Source organism: Vidua chalybeata, chromosome 18 (assembly GCF_026979565.1).
Source record: "Vidua chalybeata isolate OUT-0048 chromosome 18, bVidCha1 merged haplotype, whole genome shotgun sequence".
NCBI lineage: Eukaryota > Metazoa > Chordata > Aves > Passeriformes > Viduidae > Vidua > Vidua chalybeata.
In genome coordinates this window covers 7,947,671-7,970,234 of record NC_071547.1, presented here as the reverse complement: position 1 = coordinate 7,970,234, position 22,564 = coordinate 7,947,671, and the positions used below count along the sequence as shown (strand labels likewise).

The following is a 22,564-nucleotide window of genomic DNA, read 5'->3' as shown; positions in this document are numbered from 1 at the left end:
TGAAACTCAGATTTAGTAGTTAAATTTACACGTTTAACTTCATTACTTAGATGTAGCACAACATTTGTATCGTTTGAAGTTACAGAATTATGAAACTTCTCAGGTGAATTTTGAATAATTTGCTTTATGATTTTCAGTTACATAGAACCTATATGGGCTTAAGTGTAAGGGTGCAAAACTTGACTATTAGTTTGGGACTGCTTTACTCATTTGTCTTCCCAGCAGTGTTCCAGCTTTAATTTGTAGCTTAGGAAAACCTTCAAGCTCTCAGAATTTTTCAGCAGGAGACTTAAAGCTCCTGATTTTGTAGGTTTAAATGAAAAAAGCTGTAATTTCTCTCAAGTAACTAAAGCTATCCTTAAATCTATAGTCCAAGTGCTGTATGACCTTTCAGCTTTTATTGTGACATCTGTTACAGTAAACTTACAATTTTCATGTAACATTTATGAGAACACTGGAGGCTTGTTTTTCCGGTGTTTTCAAAGTGCTTAGCTGAACCTTTGATGTTTTGATATCAAAAGCTAGGGTGGATCCTGATTAACAAATTATTTTTCCTCCATGTGGACTTGGAGAAAGACAAGGTGCTTTAAAAATGTTGGAGTAGAAAGTGTATGTGCTTAATAACCTGAATTATTTTGTTTGTAGGTGAGTCTGGCTTAGGAAAATCCACTTTAATTAACAGTCTGTTCCTGACTGATCTTTATCCAGAGCGTTATATTCCTGGAGCTGCAGGTAAATGTGGTTTTGCAGTTCCTCCAGCACACTCCATCCTATAAAATTTCATGTTCTTTCAGTTAATATTGCTTCATTCTTTACCCATTACACCACTTTGTCATGCTGTATTTAAATTTTCTAAATTATGTTTTGTTGAGCTGTCATTTTCTTATTTAGATTTCCTTTCAAAGACAGCTTTTATTTCTTTATCAGTTGCTATTAAAAAAAAACACTCCCAAACATTTTAGGTATCAATATACCTAAATGTGGTTTTGCTCTAATCCCCATTTCTTCTTACTGCTTTTTGTCTTTAGTGCCTTAAATCCTGGTTAGAGGTGTAAATAACCTTTTGACAAAGAATCTATTGAGTAGTATTATTTTATTTTTGTATATTGTCATAAGTAAACCCATGTTTTAGTTCATTGTTTCTTGTTTTCTTACAAAAACATGGTGTTAAATTCTGCTTACTGCTTTGTGTATTTTGATAAAATATTTTATGTCATGCAGGTTACAACACACTTGAGCTTGCAGTTCCTCCTCTTGCTCTCTCCTGTGGAGGTGTCTGCAGGAATTGCTAGGCAAATAACAATCCAAATGTTCCTTTATTTTAGAGAAAATAGAGAGGACAGTTCAAATCGAAGCTTCTACAGTAGAGATAGAGGAGCGAGGGGTGAAGCTGCGTTTAACTGTAGTTGACACACCAGGATATGGAGATGCCATTAACAGCCAGGACTGGTATGTGTGTAAATACTGCTTTGTTAACAAAGTTCTGTGTGTCTTACACAAACACTATTCTAGTGTGCCTGGTACTTTCTACAACTTCCAGTTTCAATTTCTAACCACTTTTGGTGTTTTTAAAAGTTTTGTAGGGTGTGTCTATGATTCTGCCTCAAAATTAACAGCCTCTCCTTCAAAAAATTTCTCTGAGCACTGCAGTCAGCTTTTTGTCTCTATGTCCATTCCAATAGAACAAAAGTCTGGTGGGGGGAAACTTTTTGTCTTTTACTTTCTGTGTCTCTGGCCCATCCAGTTTCCATGTTTTTAAGACAGTTCTTTTCATTCCCTGTCCTCTATATGTACTACCAACAACTTGGGTAGAACTGGTGTTTTTTTATGATGAAGTTACCACTTGGCTCTCTCTTGCCTAAATATCACCAACAATCTTTAATGGATGAAAAAATTGTCAGTAGGTATGCTGGAAAATATACATAATTGCTTTAGCATAATGTTTATGAAGAAATAAGTCTATAAAGCAGCTAGAGAGGAATGGGGCAATTTGTAACAAAGTTCATAAATGTAATTTCCAAATAATCACATTCAGGCAATTCTCTTTAACTGTGGAAAGCTGATGAATTTTTCAAATAAAGATGAGATATCCTTACTGGGATGCTCCTAGTTTCAGTGGATTAAAACTTCGAATTTTCACATGATTGTCTTTTAAGAAGTGCTAACAATATTTATTTTACTCAGTTGTTAATTACCACTTTATTTGTGGTGGTGGTGGTAATCCCAAGGCAAACAAGGATCACTGTGCAGAGAAATGGAACATAAAGCTAATACAGGTTGATTTGAGTCCTTCACTATAAGTTAAAGACCAGGAAATAGATAAATAGCAGATAAAATAAGCATATATAATGCTAATAGAATGTTTTGTAATCTTTCATTGGCAGAATGATGTATCTGCAATGTTCTCATTATCAGATGGTTTTTCTCTTCTTTCTATGGTGTAGATGTAGGAACACAGCAAAAGTGAAGGCAGTGAAGTTCTGTAATACACTAAATGAAAGTCTGAAAGCGAAGCTCTAGTGAGATTTCTATTTTCCTTCCACTTTTCCTACTTTAGTAAGTTGAAAAAACCTGAACTTTTGGAGTAACACAAAGGCATCTTTCTGGGCTGCATCATGGTCTTGCTTATTTTGTGCACTGTTGACTAGAGCTTCCTTCCGCTGCAGCTGAGAGCTCTGCAGCCTGTGCATTGTGTTATAGAGAGCCCTTCCTGTTGATTGTGTTCTAATGCCCTTTGTTTATTCTGCTCAGATGTTTCTTAGAGACCTACGTGTTCAGATTTTCCCCTTTCTTTTTGGAGGTTTTCTGAATAGAATCATTCTGTGGTGATTCAGAGCTGAGTAGAACAATTTATACGTAATTTTATATGACAAATATGAAACATCAAATACACTACAGGAACAAATAGTACTTACATCTTACAAAATAAAAAGATACAGTTAATGGTAGCTCTTTAGTCTACTTATGTCACATGAAAAGCCTTTCGGCCATGGCAAGTGTCATTTTGACAAAGTCTGTTAATCTTTACAGGATGTCTCAGGGACTTGGATGGGCAGACTCTTTGTTTTGAGCTGTAGTGAAGACTAACCCAGTGCAACCACCTTCCTTCCTTGGTAGTTCAGAGGAAGGAGCAAGTTCATGTTCTTGAACTTATGATTGTGTTCAGGAGCATTTACTGCAGTTGTGGTTCACTGGTAGATAGTGCTGTTCATGATCCAAGATTTATAAAGCCCTTTTTTTGGGAAGGCTGCAATTTGTGCAGACTGTTTGTTTTTTGAAGTGCCAAATTTTACTAAGGCAAATTTTGAACACAGGTAAATCAAACTGGCACGGTGTCTCTAGGAGGTTGCAATCACTGGGAGTGTTTCAAATATCTTTCTCCTAAGTAGGTTCCCTAATGGTTTTTAGTCTCTGTGCATTGATGAAAGGGCTAAATTTTAGAGTTTGACTTTCAGGGATGGGAGCTGAGGTAAATTTTTATGTATTTTGTGTCAAAGAAAAAGTACTGAGAAGGATTTTTTGCTACTAATAGTGTGTCCAGGAAGTCTACTGGATTGGAAAAACAACAGTGTTGGATTGGGAAATGATTTGTTATAGATTTAGTACAACACATTTTCTGAAGTAGAGTAATTCTTGTTTTTTGGATGCTACTGTACTTAAACAATATGATAGGTGAGGTGGACGTGAACCACAGTTTACTGTGGTGATTTTTTTAAGATTCTGTGTGAAGCTTTTAAGATTCTATGTGAAGCTGGCTGGAGTTCTGTATTCTAGAATCAGACCCACACCTAGGATTGCTCATGGCATCAGTTTAAGGGTGTTTTTGGAGAACAGCAAAATTTTTTGTGGTGGGAGGTTTGACGCATTCACCATCTTTCCATGAGTAAGTACATTGGGATCATGAGAGAAGCGTGTTCTTAAAATAGCATCCTTCATGAGAAGAGAGAGGATCTAATCAGGGGAGAAAAAAATTGCTTGATGCTTAGATTTGCTTTGATATCTGGCCTCAAAAAAGTGGTTGACAAAAACAAACTAGAGGTGAACTTGTTAGATATTGCTGATCACACTCTTTATTTCATCTTGCTTGTGGTGTCACAGGTCATTCTTTGATAGCTGCTCTCAGCTCTTTGGCTGCTGCTAATTATTTTTTTCTCTTTCTCGTTTTGTTTCTTTTTTCTGAACTGACTAAGGTTATATTTTATGGGTTTTGGCAGCTTGATAATATTGTTCATTTTCCCCCAGTGGGCTTAAATGCAGCGTTTGTGTTGTTTGCTGTTACAATACAGGATGTGCTATCTCCTAAGTAATGACAGCACTGTGGTGTAAGCCAGGTGTTTCCCGGAGGTCAGGAGGTACAGGACACTAATGCCGTATTTATAGGGAAAATTGTAGCTGTTAGACCTAGAAAACTGCACGTAAACTAATTACATTACCAGAGAAATGTGTGATAGTTCTTTCCCATTGTTAGTGTTTGGTTTCTGTCCTAATATTTGTATGTCTTCAGTCTCGTTACCTTTTACCAGCTAAGAGAGGTATTGAAGATTAACAGGAACAAAAACCATATTGATGTGTTTCAGCACATTTACGTATTAAGGTACTATTTCCTTATGAGTAGCACTAAGGTCAAAGCCAAATGAATTCCATCTTCTGCTTTGTTGTCTTCTGTAATATGACTTAGAATAGCCAAATCTTGCAATGGTGTAAATGTGTGTGTTTATATATTCTACCGTGGATTTATTCCTTCTCAATCCAAAAGCTTACTTAGCTTTGAAGAGTCAAATTCCCTCCAGGATCTCTTCCATCATTCTTGTTACTTTCTTTTATTATCTCCTTTGCAGCCGTGCAGCCCTGGTTCAAACACTGCTGCCTATCACAGTGTTTGCCAGCATTCCGTGTTCATTTTCCAAATTAGTGATTTTCTTTTCTGTTATCTGCTCCGTTTCCTCCTTAAATGTATCTCATCAAGTTTGTGTTTTCTCAGCAACAGAAATATGGATGTTCCTATTTCTCAGGTTAAGTTTTCTGCTTAGTTTTTTTTCAAGTAGTTTTAAGACATGTTCATGATACGTGGTCATCTGCCTAACCTTACCTATGTCAGCTGTTCACCTCCCTTCCCCTGCAGTAACTAATGTAAAGTGTCCTTTTATATAAATGGTGTTTGCAGGTGTCTGCATGCTCTGGAATAGCTTAAAATTATCTTCTTATGCATTATTTTCTATTCTCTCTCCAGTCACTGCTCTCTGTGTCTGATTAATCTGTGATCAGATTTTGGGCTCATTTACTTCTTTGTAGGGAATGTTTTAAATTGCCTTGCACTAAGTAGGAGGGTTTTTTTTCTTTGCCAACAGAAAAGAATTCTGTAAGGTAACAAAAATAGCTTAATAAATCATGTGATGCTTGAGTGCATGACTTGCAAATGTATTTGTACTTAATTCAAACAGAATACCAGAATACCCTGGCTGTAGGGTCAGGGTTGTAAATCAAGATCCGGGATATGTCATTCGTCAACCAGTTTAAAAACAAATCTTCAGCCCCTACCCCCAGAAAAAAAGGCAGAAAAATCCTCAGTCTTCTGTTCCCATGTTGTCTCAGCACCAAGTGCTTTTTTCTGAGCTTGCACTTGAACTTTTTAGCCAGTGAACAGAGTAACACTTGAAATTGGTTCTAGGCATAAGTTGACACTTGATGATTGTTATGAAAACACCCTTTTGCATTATCAAAATATTTTTCCTCAGTACCAGATAAAATGCTAGGAAGTTGAATTTTCTGCAACAGTAATGTTTTTAATAAAAGTGTGTTTCTCCTTCTGTTCTTATCTTTTCATGATTCTTTCCTTATTATTTAAAGCTGATGTAAGATGCCTCTCTCTCTCTCCCCCCTCCCATACCACAGCTTCAAAACAATTATCCACTACATTGACAACCAGTTTGAGCGATATCTACATGATGAGAGTGGTCTGAACAGGCGCCACATCATAGACAACAGAGTCCACTGCTGCTTCTACTTCATCTCTCCTTTTGGGCATGGGTAAGAAAAAGCTTGAGCTTTTGTCCTTTAGGGCGTTGCACCTTCATAATGGTTCATAAGTCTGTTTGTTACTTGAACTGGTAACTTAGCAGTAATGTTAATTGAGTTACCAACCTGTCAGATAGCAGTGCAATTAAAACAGTCTATGGAGATGAGTGCTCTCCTTTACTTCATCCCCTTTTGCATTTAATATTGTTTCAAGGCAGTCAGTACTGCATTGTTTATCACCCAGAAACAAATGCTTTTAATATCTACTTCATTATCTAGAGACAGTTTTAATTGCAACTTAAACTTTGTACAACCAAGTTGATAAGCAAGGGCATTAAGCTTAATGGCTTAATTTATTATGAAAATAATGTTTATGTGGACACTTGCAATAAATACTTTTTAATACATTTGGTCTGTTATAAAACAAACAGCACAAGATACCATGCCTATTTTAAATCTCTTTTTTCCCTGCTTGTTGGCAGACTGAAGCCATTAGATGTAGAATTCATGAAGGCTCTTCATGGAAAGGTCAACATTGTCCCTGTGATTGCCAAGGCTGACACCCTGACGCTGAAGGAGAGGGAGAGGCTGAAGAGAAGAGTAGGTCAACACTTGATCATGAGAACAGAGCAACCCATACAATATTAAAGCCAAATATAAAGTAATTTCAAACTGAAGAGGGTTGAATGATATTGGCCAAGGACCTAATCTTGGGGAAGCATGAGGTGGGAAATCTTCACTGAAGTCTGATGTGCTTTGCCAGTTATTCTTGCTAAGAATGTGGCAGTTCTTGGCTTCATGTATCTAAGCAAAGCAGGGCACCCAGCAGCAACGCGGTTTGTGACAAGGGTTCAGACAATCCTGAAAGGAGAAGTGGAGACGTCTGAGAGCAGTGGCCTGAGTGCCCCTTAGTGCTGGGAGTGCATTAGGTGTGTTCTGAGGGCGTATCTTCAGTTTCATCCAGAAGGTACTTGGGTTGTGCACTCTGCTGCATGGTTTGTAGCAAAACGTGGTTGGAAACTTTTAAAATAAGTGCACCCATGGTACAAACTAAAACACTAATACAGAGACAGGACAGTTGGGTTAATACATGAGCAGGATGCTTCTGTGGCTCCATTGTTATAGGAAAATGCATGTTGTTGTGTGAACATGTAACATTTTTCCTGCTGGGTTTTGTGTTCATCTGAAACACCAGGACATACTCAGTGTTGTATTGGAGACCATCTGTCTCTCCAGACAGTGGTACTAAAATCATTCTTTGCTTTGCAAGGTTTATTCAGCATCTTGAAATTTTATTTTTTGACAAACCTTTCCAAGACAGCCCAGCTTTTGCCAGATATGATATTGTAGTGAATTAATAATAATGTCAATATTTGTTGTTGTACAAGTCTTTAACCTTAAATTGAATTTCCATTTTATTGCATCATCTGAGCAATGAATGTGAATATTTAATCTGCTCTGATTTATTCTCTTTGATTGAGAATGACTTTGTCTGCCTTGTTAAAGGAATGTGTAGGTGGTGTGATTGTATTTTGTATGCTTAGAGGTGGCCCAGTAAAGTTTATTGAGATCACAAGCTTTGTCACGTTCAATTGACTCAAAACCAGTACAGTAATTTATAAAGTCCAATGAGTTTGAACCCTACAAAGCCTATGATTTTTTACAAATTTAAAGACTTACTCTTTGAGTAGTGTAGGGATAATTAGTACTTCTAAACTGCAGTCTGTATTTTACACCAGAGCAAACCTTTTATAAGGTAAGATACCTTTTATATTACATTTTCATGCATGGCATAACAGTTTTGATTGTGACCCTGTGACTTCCTGTAGGCCTTTAGAATGATTATTAGATCTTTATTCCAAGGGTGTTCATGTTGGGAGTATTTTTCTATTTTCTTGAGGAGGGACTACAGTTTTATTTATTGGGAAAATAGTATAGATAAAATCATGCTGCAAAGCAGCACATTAGCTGAACTCCACCTAAATTCAGAGAATTTGTTTGGAGCTTTTTTGAGTGAACCAGTGCCACAGTGGTAGGTGTGGCCATGGTTTGTGTGGGCACATGAAGAACTACATTTTGACGAGGTGAGGTACTGCTGGCATTGCTGCTGTGTTTTATAAAGCTCAGTGAGAAAACTTGCCCAAGAGATGGAATGAATTCTTCGTAGCTGAGAAAGTTAAAAATGGGGACAGTGTGACTGTATGAAACTTGTCTGCAATGCAGGCAAACATCCACTGAAGAGAGGAGGAGATACTTGTACAGAAATGAGCAGCTTTATAGTGAACCAGGTGAAAGGAGGAGGGAAAATTTAAAAAGTCCGTTCATTGAGACAAGAAGAACCTTTGGATCTTGCTGGGAGAAATTCTGGCCAGCCTCTTGAACTTTAATTTTGTTCCTCCACAAATACTATAAGGTAACAACAGATGTGCCGTGTTTGAATTGAAGGAACTCATAGGAAAATCATAAAGCAAAAATGTGGCTGATTGTGTAGGTTTTATTACTTTTCCTTTTCTGTTACTGTACTGACTTTGTGAAAGATTTTTATCTCACATTGTTTGTGTAACTGCTACTTTTTGTAAAATCCCCGTAATTCACCCTTTCAGCAGCGTACTTCAGGCTCAGTGTCCATAGTTGCTTGCTTTTTGGTTCAGCATTTGGGAGAAGAATGATGTTGAAAGATTTGAAGAAGGCATTTAAGTGGAACGTTAATTATTTTAAAATAGAATTCACTGGCAATTTAACTAACTTTTAACTAACTAATCTTTGAAACAGTCTGGACTTAGACATATGAACACCACATTTATGCAGTGGTGAAGTACAACAAGATGAAGGGCATCTGTAGTCTAAGGGAGTGGTTAGGGAGCAGGTAAACAAGTTTTCATTATTTTTATACTGCTGGCAAAGGTCACTCTGCAAACTGAGTTTATATTAAGTCAAATGTATAATGTGCTTCCAAAGCTTTGAAAATCAAAGCTACTGTATATTGTTCTAACTCAAAGCATCTTGGCCAACAGAGTCTCTAATCAAGAATAGGAATCAAAGTCCTGCTTTGCTGACGCAGCTTGAAGTCTTACTTTTTTTAGATGTTTCTGCCATTTGGCCGTCAATCTGAAGTAAAATGTTTTTGTTTTGCCGCTATGGACTAAGCAGCAAGATTAGCCTGTGGTGCTTGCAAAGGAAACCCAGCTTGGAGTAATTCCTGTTTGGGCTTTCTGGAATTCAAAGTTAGTTTTTCAAACTCTTGAGTGGGAAGAAATGCACGACAATTTCACAAGCTGTGCCATGCAAGGGTGCTAAGGAAACATGCTCAAAAGAATGACTTCATGAGAGGGGAACTAATATTTTGACTTTTTTTTTAATTTCCCATGGGAAGGCTAATCTTTAGGAACACAGAATCCTCTGAGGCCAATAAAATTGAGATTTGAAGAAGCAAAATGCTGTTTCATTGTTAGGAGCATAAAACACAGTTTGTTTTTATTGCAATTCTTTTTCCTTTCAGGAAAGCACTAGGTTTAACAGCTGTAATATATTATTCTAGCACCCCTTGCTGTTGGCTTTCCCGTTATTGTTCCACATGCATTTTATCTCAAAGATCTCAGCCAGGTTAAATGTGCTTTCTTGTTTTATGCAACTGCTTAAAGGCATCAAACTGCAGTGCTGCCCCACCCATCCCAGCTGTGCATCTTTTATTGTCATTTGGTGACAGTTCAGGTCTCTTTCATTTTGCAAAACAGTAATATCCATTGATTTAAATGTCATTGTGTGAATGTCTTAATTGCTTATTGGCAACACTTACTCCCAAATTTCTTTTCTCTCTATAAAATATTGCTCTCTGTGTAGGTGGGGGCTCGTGGTACTTTGCTCAGTGTGCGCGTGTGTGTGAGTGCGGGGGATGTTTATATACCTGGCAGGAAAACATTTTCAGGGAACAGCTGTGGCTCATACATGGTATTTCCTCTGCTAATGGTCTGGAGAATTGTTTTCTTTTAAACACCTGTTAAATAACCAAGTTCTGATTGGACAATTTTCATTTATACTGTAGCTGTCAGCTGCCATCATGACAGAGGATGGAGGAGCCCAACAATACTCAGAGAAGGCTCATTAAGACCTCTCTATTTGAAGTCTGCTTGATTTTGTGCTACCAAGTTAATTTCCAGTTGTATACACAGTAATGGCATCACAAGTCCTTACATAGGCTCTTCTGAATATTTTTACCATTACTTCAAAACTCTCCCTGAATTTGCCCAAACTTTGTCTGTGCTGAGAGTTCATTGAGCAGGGCAGCTGCTTGGTTCAGGTGCTGTTGGTGGGGTTACAGTTGCTGCTCTAGGAAGTTTGCACAGTTCTTCCCCTATTCTGCTGAAACATCCAAGACCCCTTTGGAGACAGTCATTGTAGAATCTCAGCATTCTTCGTGCTCTCCTTACACCACCACACTTCCTTTACTGAAAGTAACAGCTCAGTGACAAGAGCTGACTTAAGTATGTTTAGTAGTGTGGCAGCAGAAACATTCTCCTTGGTTTTGAAAAAGGAATTGACTTGTGCCACCGTTTGAAACTGCCAGAGGCCTAGAGTTATGCTGCCTGCTCACTCCTGCAGTGATTTCATTAGGAAAAGAATGTGCCCAGGAATACAGATACTGTATTTTTTATGTTATCCTCAGACATTAATGACGAAGAAAACTGTTTAAGAACAGGGTCTTTTTCTTAGTGGATTTTAAATTACTTTCTCCAGTTTAAGTGGGTAATAAGCTTCTATATTTTTTGATTCAAGAGGCACTAGGCACTGTCTTCTACATTTTTGAACATATCAAATGCAAAAAAATATACTTTGACTTGGGGTGAATGGTTTTGATTCTGTAACTAACAAATTCCTTCTTGTTACTTCTACTCTTTTTTCATATTAACCTCACTTTGCTTCTGTATTTGCCTTGTAAATCTTCTGGCATTTTTTAATTATTTACTTGCTATGTTTTCCAAAAATACATTTATTTTTTGTGCCTTTTAAAAAAATCTTCAAGCCTGTGCTATTTTGCAGTTTGGACACTGAGTCAGGTGAATATTTGTGACTAGTTAATCAATTTCATATATTTTTAACTGAATACCTCTTCAATGAATTAAGAGTATTATTCTTTCTTTTTTGCAAACTTTCAGGTTCTGGATGAGATTTCTGAACATGGCATTAGGATTTATCAGCTCCCCGATGCAGATTCTGATGAAGATGAGGAGTTTAAAGAGCAAACTAGAGTTTTAAAGGCAAGTTTCACTCCTAGTTTATAATTTTGCTGCTGTAGTTCTTCCATCTACAACATGCCTAAAGGTACTTTATTCTTGTCACAATGTGTCGAAAATTTCAGTTTCCTTTCTGTGTTGACTCTGAATTATAATCCCTTTTATTCTAGTCTCTGCTTCATCAGAATTCCAAATGTAGTGTGTCATGACTTTCTCTTCTTTCCTCTTTTTCGTGTAAACCACTGTTCACCATGAACTATTATTTGCAGTCTGTTTTCTGATTCAAACGTTTTAACGTGAGCAAGGAGAGAGATTGTGTGTGTTATGGTTGCTGTACTAATTAACAACTTGCCTCATGTTAAAGCAGATAATCAAGGTTTTACTGAAGTAATTTCCTCTTTGTGCTTGCAAAGGTGTTTGACGAATGTGTCTGAAATTCTCTTTCTAGCTACTTCACTCTGCATCTGAAGTATGTTTCTGTTGGCTGTTCTCCATGCATGATGTTATGTCAGATGACACATTATACCCAAACTGTACTTTAACAACAGTCGAGTGTTCCTAAAGAGAAGCGTCATTTCCTTCTGGGCCTCTGTTAAAACAAATTGATCCTAACACAGCTACAGGTGCTCATAAGGAGAGGTTGCATTGCCTAGAATGGGATTTGTTGGTTTTCTGGTATGAGAGGATTTTAGTAGAGAGTGTTTGTCAACATTTCTTCTCCCCCTCTCTTGCCTGTTACTTGAATTGTTGTGCTTTCTTTAAAAGAAAGACAAAGCAAAATACAAAAACTAACCAACCAACAATTAAAACAGTAACTTGTTTTTTCTGTCTCAACTAGGCTAGCATTCCCTTTGCTGTTATTGGATCCAATCAACTTATTGAGGTGAAGGGGAAAAAAATCAGAGGCCGCCTGTATCCCTGGGGAGTTGTTGAAGTTGAAAATCCAGAGCACAATGATTTCCTCAAGCTGCGCACAATGCTGGTGTGAGTAATGGTAAAGTGATCCCATCTCCTGTGGTGACGTAACTGCCACAGTGACTAAAAACCTATAGCAACCTTCATTCCTTAATTTAAAACTAGCCCTGATGCCAGCATAGAGTTAGATTTTAGTCCCCTGCAGCTTGTTTTCCTGCTGTACCCTCTGATCTCTCAATTCAGGAAATACTTTCTATATTTTATGTTGCCAGATACAAGTGATGGTTTTATGCCTTATGTGAACTGATCTGATGGCTGTACATACCAACTGAAGTTTTGTTGTCGTGCAGTTGGTGGGGCAGAGAGGCTTTTAAAATACTCTTCAAAGTGAAGAATATTCCAAAAGCAAAGAGCAATTTTCTTGGCAATATGGGAAATCCTTTGTTAAATATGATACCCCACCCCGTTATGATTTTAGCCGATACGGATATTCTGCCTGCGTAAATGCTTTTAAGTGATTTTTTTTTTAAACTATGTTTGGCTATTGTTGGAAGTGAATTCCGTTGTGTCATTCCAGATTCCTTCTGCACTGGGCAGGGATTGCCCTCTGCTGGGCATTGGGGGAAAGTGGGTTTTCCTTTTTTTTTCTTGGCAATTGGAAATTGTTAAGCAATGTCAGCTGTTGTGTGAACCAAGCAGCTCCACCTAGTTCCCAGTTACAAATTATGTTTGACAGCACTTAAGAGTAATAAAATACTTTTGGAATTAAAGTACCTTTCTGAATTACTGTCTCTGCAAGTTCTTAACACTGCAAAACTAATATAAACAACTCGTCTGAAATAATTAATGACCAAGAGGAGGACAGCATATTTTGGGTCTTTGAATAATATTGGTGTGGCACATAGGAATGAATTAAAGATCAATGAACTTGAAAGCAGAGTTCTGGCTGGCTTGGTCTGTAAGGATTTACTTTTCTGGTAAATACATCCATTAGATAAAACAGAAACAAAAGATAAAAGGGTGTTTTTCTTTGCTTTGGTGAGTGTTCAATAGCCCTTTGCATGTTCTAGGACACACATGCAGGACCTGCAGGAGGTGACCCAAGACTTGCACTATGAGAACTTCCGTTCCGAGAGGCTAAAACGCACTGGCAAGTAAGTGTGTGCTGCCCCTGGGCTCTGCTGCTCCTCATTGCCCACTGACAAGGGACTTGCTCTTCCTCCTAACTAATCCCACCTGTAAACAATTACTTCTGATGAGACTTCAATCTGTGGAATTCTGAAATTTGTATGAAATGCTCTTCTTGAAGAGGAATAATATATAGCAAAGTGCTGTGCTTATAAACAGCTTAAATCCCCTTTTCTCTATGCTTTTAACTGGAATGTGCAGGAAGAAGGTGCCTGCAAGCAGGATAGGTTTTATGTAATGATGTCTGCTTGAAGAAAATGAATGCTAGTGGGCAAATTTAAATAGGCCCCAGTCTATCAGCTTAGGGAGGTATTTCTTCTCTTGCTCCTTCATATGTAGCTAAAGAGAGATGTTTAGACCAAACAATCTTTTCTGATAATTTGTGTGTTTTATGGAGTTCATTATATCTTTTTTAATTCTTGGCAAGGTTGTCCTTGGCAACTTAATGCAAAAAACCCACAACAACCTTTGCTGCATCTTTTGGGATAGTAACTTACTCTTGTCCACATTCCATTTGTTCTTCAAGTGTTCAGCAAAGCATTTTGATGTTAAAGAAGAAATGAAATAGCCTTCACAGCTTTTTAGTGGGAATGGATAGATAGTGAAGGAAATCTCTTCGTTAAAGTAAATTGCAAAAAAAAAATACATATAGCAGTAAAGAAATAAAATTTTAAGAAATGGAGAGCGAATAGCAGGAGTCTGTGAGGTAAAGATGGCCTTTTACAAAAGGGCAGCATGATTTTTAAAATGTCCTAATTTGCCCTGTATGGAAGAATGTGGACTTTGATGATGTTATATTGAAATATGAGTCTTAAATCTGTTCTTGGAGATTTTTACTTCTGTATTTTATGCTGTTGATGCATTCTTTTCTTCAATAGGCCTGTTGAAGAGGAAGTGGTAGACAAGGATAGAATCCTCCAGCAGAAAGAGGCTGAGGTAAGAGGAACTTTCTAAAACTTGTTCTTTAATATAACATGCTAGGTTGCATTTCAGTTTTCTGCATTATCTACTGCCTGTGGCAGGTAGGATTGGAGTTGTGCAAAATGACAGGCATAACCTGACCATACAGTGGCCCTTACAGTGTTTTGTTTATAGTCACTTGCATTGTGGATGGGAGGTAACGTGTGCACTCTTGGTTATAGGCAGAATGTTTATAATTTCCTGTTTGGGTGCTAAGTTTCCATAAGGATATTTGCTATTTTAAGTATTGAAATCAATTTATGTTTGTCAGCTACACATGTTGGGTGCTGTGGTGGGATAGACTGACAGTCTCATGTCATTTCAGATGTGCGGGTGCTTACTGCAAGCACATTACCAGTAAATTTATACTTTTGTCTTGTGGCTATGGAATAGAAATAGGCTCTTGAGTCTTAAAAAACCCATAATATAATTAATACATGTGTTTTTTCATCTTAACCTTGACTTACATCATAGTATTTTCGTTGTGTCTGTCAGTTTATGAGATCGGTGTTTTCAAACCCTGATTTCTCACTCTGTTTCCAAGTTATTGCTAGGCCTTTAAACTTAGTATTTTTATGTTGAAGTTGTAGAGACTCAGAAAATTTTAGCCTGGTATTTAAATTCTAGCAATATGCTGCCAGTGCTTATAGTACTTGCAGTGTGAAAACTGAAGACTTGCTGCCAGTTGTAAGATAGTGGTTTTTTTCTCTTTATCTTTCTTTTATCCAATTCAGCCTGGATCCACATCCATAACTGCAAGAAAGATCATTGCAATGATTTGTAATAAAAAATAAAAAACTACAAACAGTTTTGTGTGTTTCTGAGGTGGAAAATTTATTCCCATACATGGAAATTTTTGAAATTTACTTTGGTCTGTGCGTTTCCTTTTTCCCTTATAGCATCCATATTTAAAAATAGCTGACCCTGGTTAGCTATTGGCTAACCGTGGCATGTTGATATAAATAGGAAAAAATTTTCCTATAAGGAAATACAGAAGCAGCTGATTATCCCCATAATTAGTAGCTAATAATATGAATTACTGGAAATTGAGTGAGCTGCATATTTATCACTATATAACTGCATTTCAGTAGCATGAGCATGCTGGATGACTGTGCACATACAAGGGTGGAACTTCTGCAAGTGCTCTTTACACAAATTAACTGCTTCCCATTTACTGGGGCATGTGCAAAGCAATAGGAGCACATCAGCTGATAGCCAGCAGTACTGAACGCTTCAAAAAAGTCAAGAGCGTTTTTTGAAAATATTGTTTGTTTTTCTATTTTTCCTTAATGATTCCAAGCAGACAAGTAGACTTAAAGAATTTGAGTCATAGCTGTTTCTCCTGTTATTTGAGCTATGTAAATTGTACATGCCTAGTAGTTAAGTAGAATCTTGGGTATCCTTGTAGAACTATTTGTTTTAAGACCTATGTGTGAAATAAGTCTCTTATAAATAAATATTTTCCCTGGAAACTGCCTGACGGGCACTATATATATATATTTATTCTATTTATGCATTGACATAGAGCGGTCAAAATAGACCAGTATATAAATATGTAATGTGTCTTTTATATAACATGGCTTAAAGGGATGAAATTTTGAATTTCTCAGGGGACAGTCTTTGAAAGTTTCCTCTGGGGCTAATCATCTCTGAATAATTGCTGCTGAAGTTATGGGGGATTAGGTTAGAACTTGAAAAAACAAATACATTTTTAACTTCTGCATTCTATTGTTCCAAAGAGATCAAGAGGCTTTGCTGAATCTTCTGTAGATAAGCTGGTATGAAGTCCCTTCATCTCCAAATCATCCCTAAGGTTCAGACTGGGAAAAATCTGTGGAGGAAAGAGGCACAGAGGAAATGGGCTTGCATTCCATGGCCTTCACAGAGAAAACAAATATCCATTTCCCCTCCTGTTCTGCATTCCCATCAGTAACGGTGCTTGATGTTCTATTTACAGTTTTGTGAGGTTTATATAACCTTGGAAGGAATGAATGCTTGAACTAGTGCCAGGATCATCTTTATCAAGGCATCACTTTTGCTAAATGGTCTTTTATTATGCCAAAGGATGTGGTCCCAGTTCAGCCAATTTGTGATTGCTAAATCTGTCATTTTGGATTTATTGCTTAGTCTTGTTGTGCTTTTTCTCATTTGCAAGTGATGACCTGTTTTTTTAGAGCTGGAAAATGAAAATAGGCATAAAGATATTCTTGTTCCTTACTGTAAATATGATGCAGAACAGATTATTTTGATGTTGTAGTGTAAGTGGGCACAAACTTAGTTTGTAGTTTTGTGCCATATTTTTCCTACTCTGAAGACATCTTGTCAATAAAAACCTGTGAAGGTTTTAACAGGTAGTACTTCCAGAAAAATGTTAGGGCTGTGATTACATGAAAACAGCAAGGAATGAACTCCTCTGGGTTTCTCTAGTGAGCTACCCTGAGACTTTGGGCAAATCTTTCCACACTTCTGTTTTCAGTGGAGTTGGTCAGCAGTGGGCTGTATATAGCAGAATGAACACAACGTTGAACTTGTTTTCTCTCTGTCCTTCCACTTTCTGAACATGTGTAACCCTTGGCAGATGAGATAAAGAGCCCTGGGTTAGTGTGGGAGTCAGGAGGGGGAGCAGCAGTGGGGCTGCCAGGCTGGGGGCCAGCAGCGGCCCTGTGGGGAGTGAGGATGGGAGCGATGTGTGCAGGTAACTGCCTGCTGCTGCTGGGGTTTGGGAAAGCATTGTCTTCAGAGATAAGGGGCAAACTTCCATGGGAAGAGACAGCATCACTGCTGATGAAGACCTGCAGACCTGAGGGAAATAAAAACAGGTCTAAAGTTTAATTTTTTAATGGGATGTTACTGCCCAGTACAGGGGGCAGAATGCTTCAGCCTTGCCCTGTGAAGTGTGCAGTCTTAGTCCTGGAGAACTTCCTAAGGAGAAAACCCCAATTAGCAATGGGAATCTCTGAGGAATTATACTGCAAAAGTTTGGTGCCCTTTTTTTTGCTTTTTTTTTCTTTGAACAATTGCTTTTTTTTTGTTTGTTTTTAGCTGTTTTTTGAAGGAACAGTTCCTTCACTGTTTTGAAGGAGCAGTGCATGCACAGCTCAGTGGCTGTGGCCTGAGTGACTTCTGCTCTTGGTGAACGTGTCCTATGGAAGACATTTATCTTAATGGTAGCCCCATTTCCAAATTATCAGGAATATTTTTCCTGTCTTCAGTTAACAAAATTATTTGCGTTCTTTGGTATTGGAAGTATTTTTAATCAAAAGAACTCTTACAGGAGCATTCACTAGAAAATCCAATGTCTGCAGTTTTCCATCTTCCCTGTTCTTGCAGCATCTTCACTTATGCCTTTCTTATGTAAAAGCATGGGCAGGAATAATCAGACTTGGTAGAGGGGAAACATATCAGTGGGAAGTAAATACTGTTAATTTCTTAATATTTCTCCTCCTGATACCTGCATATTGGTCACTGAGAAGCTGCTCATGTTGTTTAAACAGGAATAGTGTCTGTTGGTATTATATGAAAATCTGTAGGTACAGCAGAGTGGTGTGTCTGTGGTTTCTGTTAAGGGTGTGGAGGCTATTAACCAGATGTATGGTTCACTTTTAACTCTGTAACCTTAGCTCTCATTTTAAATGTTTGTTTCCTTTCTGATTTGCTGCAGTAGTTACATGATCGTTTGAACTAAATTGTAGATCTGACATAAGTAAACTAAGGGGCATTTATACCAAGGTTATGTTTATTCTTTTGCCTTTTGTTATCTGAGAATTCACAGGAATTATTTGTTTTAACAGATTTCCAAACATTGTTTCCTAGCTTCCTTCCACTCATGATGTGCATTGGCCCTATGCTGTCATGTTGTAGCATCCATTCTTTAGGGGATGAACACAAATATATCAGTGCTGCTCTTGCAAGTGAGAGGACTCTCTGCTGAGCAAGATCACAGTCATCTTCTGCTCTTGTTGCTTGCAGTCCCCAACAGCAAAGGGAATGTAGATGTTGACATGACATCAATTTAAGTCTTTGGTGTGATTCTTTTATATTCTCCTTTATTAAGAGCAGAGGTTTTTTTGTCCTTTCAGTAGGTCCAGTAAGGTGACCATGAGCTGGTTTTGTTTGTAGTGTAATGTGGAGGAACAGCTCTTGTGTCCTGTCCTCTACTCAAAGAGGAATTTTTGAAGAGACTGGCATGGTTACCATTTGAGCACAATAGAGCTTGAGTCCCTTTTTTTAATTTTCAAACAGTGTGTCTCATTTTTTTACAGACCTTGTGCCTGAAAGGTTTTCTACTGAATTATTCTAAACTAGCTGCAGAAATTTGCCATTCTTTGCCTAATGGAAAAGACTGAGACTTCACCATTAGGTCTCAAAAACACCACATGAGGATGGAAAAGGAAAATCTTTTACACTCTTAATGTTAGAGCAGAGTAGGTTTCCTTGGGCTTTTGTGCTACCTTATCTTTGTGTCATATGCAGCATCTGATTTATTTTGTGCTATGGGCATATTTTTATCAGTTAAAGTTAAGAAAATGCAATTCTCAATTCTGTATTTAAGTCTTAAAATATAATGTTGGCTATTAGCAGAATTCTGCATTTGAGCAATCACCATAATATGTGTGCAGCAGTATCTCCCCCTGTGATTACTGAATGGTTTCTATTTTGGGAACGTTTCGTGGCTCAGCTTGGAGTGCTCTTGGGAAAGCTCAAGTAGGAGAGCTTACAAAAAGCTACTTTTATTCTGATGGTAGATCTGCAGTGAGGAAGTTCAAAAGACCAGGTGTCTTACATATTTACAAGTTGATCTTTGAAGCTTTTCTTTTTTCTTGGATCATGAAATCAACGCAGCACACATTTGGGGAACTTTCTTCCTCTTTTTCCTCCTTCCTGCAACATTATGCCATCTTCTTCATCAGAAGCTTTTTGTTTTAAGTACTGAGCAGAAAGATGCAGATGGGTTTATAATAATCCTCACAGACTTAGCTGTATTTCATGCTGTTCCTGTGTGAATCTCCTTTTGTCAGAGGGCATCTCTGCAGCAGTCACAGGAACCTGAATTAGCCTCTCCTGAACCCTGTGCTGCTGCAGCAAGAGGATAAGTACATAAGCCAGCGAGTTTTAAGCAAGCTCTGGTACTTCTGGCTGTGCTGCAATCTTTTTTACTCTTTAGTTATTCTTCTGTTTCTTACTCTTTCCTTAATCTGTATCTAAGTGCAGGCCAGAAAAAGTGATATAGGCACCTGCAGTTAGTTTTTCTTGTTCTGTGATGTTCTTTCAGTTTGTTGGATTTTTTTTAAACAAAACAGAACAACAGCTCAACACCACATGCATATATTCTAGCATTTGTCTCAGGTTCTTTTGTATTGAACCTGGTGGACTAACAAGTATCACAAGAGTTAATGTGGTTTACTGGATGAAAATAGAGTACAATTGTTTAGACAGAGTTTTTCTCAGTTAGTTTCCCCCCTGAAAATAAATGAAAGCACTTCTCTACATAAATAAAAAAAAGAGAAATTGCTATACAAGCCTCAGATTTTTACATGATCTCTGGTTTGAGGTGGACTCATAGGTTATAGAGTGTGCATGGAAATAGCAGCCTATTTCCTTCCCACTTTGTAAAATGGGGCTCTTGTAGTTCTGTATGTGGAGCTTCCCCACCTGCATTTGGAAGGAAGTACCCAGTCATTTGTAAAGCAAATTAGAGGTATTTGCATATATACTTTGAAAATCCATATTAGTGTTCTTTCTTCTGTCTTAGGAACATTTGTTCTTTTTTTTAGGAAAAACAACCAGCAACAAAGCATTATATATAAGTGGCCTTTTATGAAATGGAAACCAGCTTTTAAGTGTTATAAGAAAACGCCTTAAGAAAACAGTTTTTTCCAGGAAAAGTAATTGTTTAGATGTAAAAAAATATTGGTGCTTAATATGTTTAGTCTGACATTCCAAATTTTATAAACATCTTTCTAGTTCTCTTTTGAAATAGTTTTTAAATCTTGTTTTCATGTTTGGCCATTACTGCTGCTAAAAATTTGCAGAGTTCTCTGATAGTCACAGGATGAGTGTTCCTACATGATCTGATGCTTTGAGCACCTCTATCAGAACAAAGCTGCTACACTCAGGTGTAGCTCTGTGCACACCTAAAGGACATGCTTTCCTTATTATGGGTTAAATGTTGATTCATAGGTCTGCAAGCTGTTTCAAAAGATTTGGTTCTATTGCTTAATTTTCCTTATAAGTATTCTTACAAATCTTTTGTGAAAGTTAGATGTACTGAACTGAAGAATATGAGATGGAGAAAAACAAAGTATTCAGTTATGTGAATTTTTGTGAAGGGGAAAATAGGATCTGTGTTCTACCATGGGAAAAAAAAAAAAGTTTTAAGGTTTCCTGGATTTTTGGGCTTCTCATGAAATTGTTGTGAACACTGGGGTGTCTTTCTCTTCCAGCTGCGCCGCATGCAGGAGATGATTGCTCAGATGCAAGCCCAGATGAGGATGAAGCCTGGTGATGACTAAGGTGCTTAGCATCTGGATGTGTCAGGTATTGCTTTTCTGACTTGTTTTCACCTCTTACATAAGATTTTGGCAATGTTTATTGTTAATTTTGCACTTTGGCCTTGCATTTACTGTACTTAATAGGAAAAAGTGATGTCATGAGTAGACCAGAAAAGATATATGCCAGTGTTATCTCCCAGCTGTTTTAAGACCTGTAAATCCTTCTCTTCAGTGCCTTACTTTTGGATCATCAGGCTTTGCTTCTGTTAGCACAAGCTGGTCAGAAAGTTAATTTGATATGTAAACAAAAGATAGAGTGTTTGGGGGTATGTGGGCTGCTGAGTTTTTAACAGTTTTCTCAAAGAGCCAGACAGAATTTTCTTCAGGTGTACTGAATACAGACTCCCTTGGTATGTGTGATGTATTAGGGGAGATCAGAGTGAGTGAAGAAAAAAATTCCTGTAGCACATGCTCATTCTTTCTTCTGGTAGAATTTTTCTTTTAAATGCAAGAACAAAAAATGGAAGGATATGAGAAGTCTTGTTGCTTAATACTTCAGTTTAATACTCTAGTTGTGATTGCTGGTCTTGTGGAATGTAAAGCTTGAATAAAATGGATTATATTATCCCTTATGACCTTGTGTCAGCTGCCAACATTCCAAGCCTAAAATAAGGAGATTTTTTGTTGCCTTTATTTGAACCTTTAGTCTTCCTGTTTACATAAAAAGAAGAAAAAAATAATTAAGAAATAAACTTATTCATTGGATTCTCACTTAAGCAGAAGTTGATTGTTTTACTGGTATGAACACTGTTACCTTTGAGTGAAGTACTTAAGGGGAAATAAGTAATTCAGTCCCAGGTTTCTTACTGTCACAGTTCCAACCGTTGCAGATGGAGGACTCTTCACATCATGTCTTCCAACTTCCATCCTAAGATATGTTTTCCCAGAGATGGTAATCTAAACATTGAGGATAATTTTGTGGCTGACCACACGGTGTTTGTGAAAGCAGTGTCTGACAGAAAGCTCTCATTCTCTGGCCAGGAGCTGGTCATTTTGCAGCCTGTTCAATATTGTTAATAACTATAGTCTGAATTGAAGGTTCCAAGTTTTCACTGTGACTTTGTTGTCATGTGGCCAAATTCTTACCACTTGTAGAAATGGTTATTTGGTGTAGGGAAGCTTTTTTAGTGTAAATTACTGTTACTGTTTTTTGCTAAGGAGCTCAGTTCTTTGTAGGAGTTAGAAATCGTGTTTAATCACATGACACTTTCAAACTGATACTCAATAAGAAAAACACACCATAAATCTACCCCTGTCCACAGTTGTTGGCAGGGCAGAGGATGGCAAGGGGTACAACTATATTCAGATTTCTTTCCTCAGTTTCTAGGTGCTGCCTTTGCTGTGAAATCAGTATCTGAGGGCTGATGGGATGTAGTATTCTCACTAATGGTTAGCCAGAAATGGCCCCAGATCCTCTGTGTTTCACAGCTTCTGGCAATACTGGATATGGTCTTTATAAAAAGGAACTGGAGCATGGTTTGTCCCTAGCTGAATTTGCAGCCATGGCTACATAAGTAAACAGAGTTCTGAGCATGCTCATGTCTGTCCAAGGGAAATGTTCTTCTGTAGATACCTCACTCTGCTAATCTGGAGTGCAGCTCGGACCACTCTGTATGTTAAGCAGGAGATTTTGCAGATTTAACTGAGTGTTCCCATGATCTTGTTGTGATTTGAACTAAATCTTGAGGTGAAGTTAATTGGGGT

At 37.6% G+C, this 22,564-nt stretch overlaps 1 protein-coding gene across 2 annotated transcripts in view; it reads left to right on the top strand.

The window, feature by feature from the left end:
* LOC128797048 (septin-2) overlaps nt 1-22,564 on the top strand; it is a 35,131-nt gene that overhangs the window by 6,893 nt on the left and 5,674 nt on the right. For both annotated transcript variants that reach the window (XM_053959268.1, XM_053959269.1), the window contains exons 4-12: nt 646-732; nt 1,326-1,449; nt 5,893-6,027; nt 6,498-6,615; nt 11,169-11,270; nt 12,085-12,230; nt 13,232-13,315; nt 14,228-14,285; nt 20,753-20,846. In XM_053959268.1, the coding sequence (XP_053815243.1) occupies nt 646-732; nt 1,326-1,449; nt 5,893-6,027; nt 6,498-6,615; nt 11,169-11,270; nt 12,085-12,230; nt 13,232-13,315; nt 14,228-14,285; nt 20,753-20,821 (923 nt within the window). In that variant the 3' untranslated portion in view covers nt 20,822-20,846. The remainder of the gene's footprint in view (nt 1-645; nt 733-1,325; nt 1,450-5,892; nt 6,028-6,497; nt 6,616-11,168; nt 11,271-12,084; nt 12,231-13,231; nt 13,316-14,227; nt 14,286-20,752; nt 20,847-22,564) is intronic.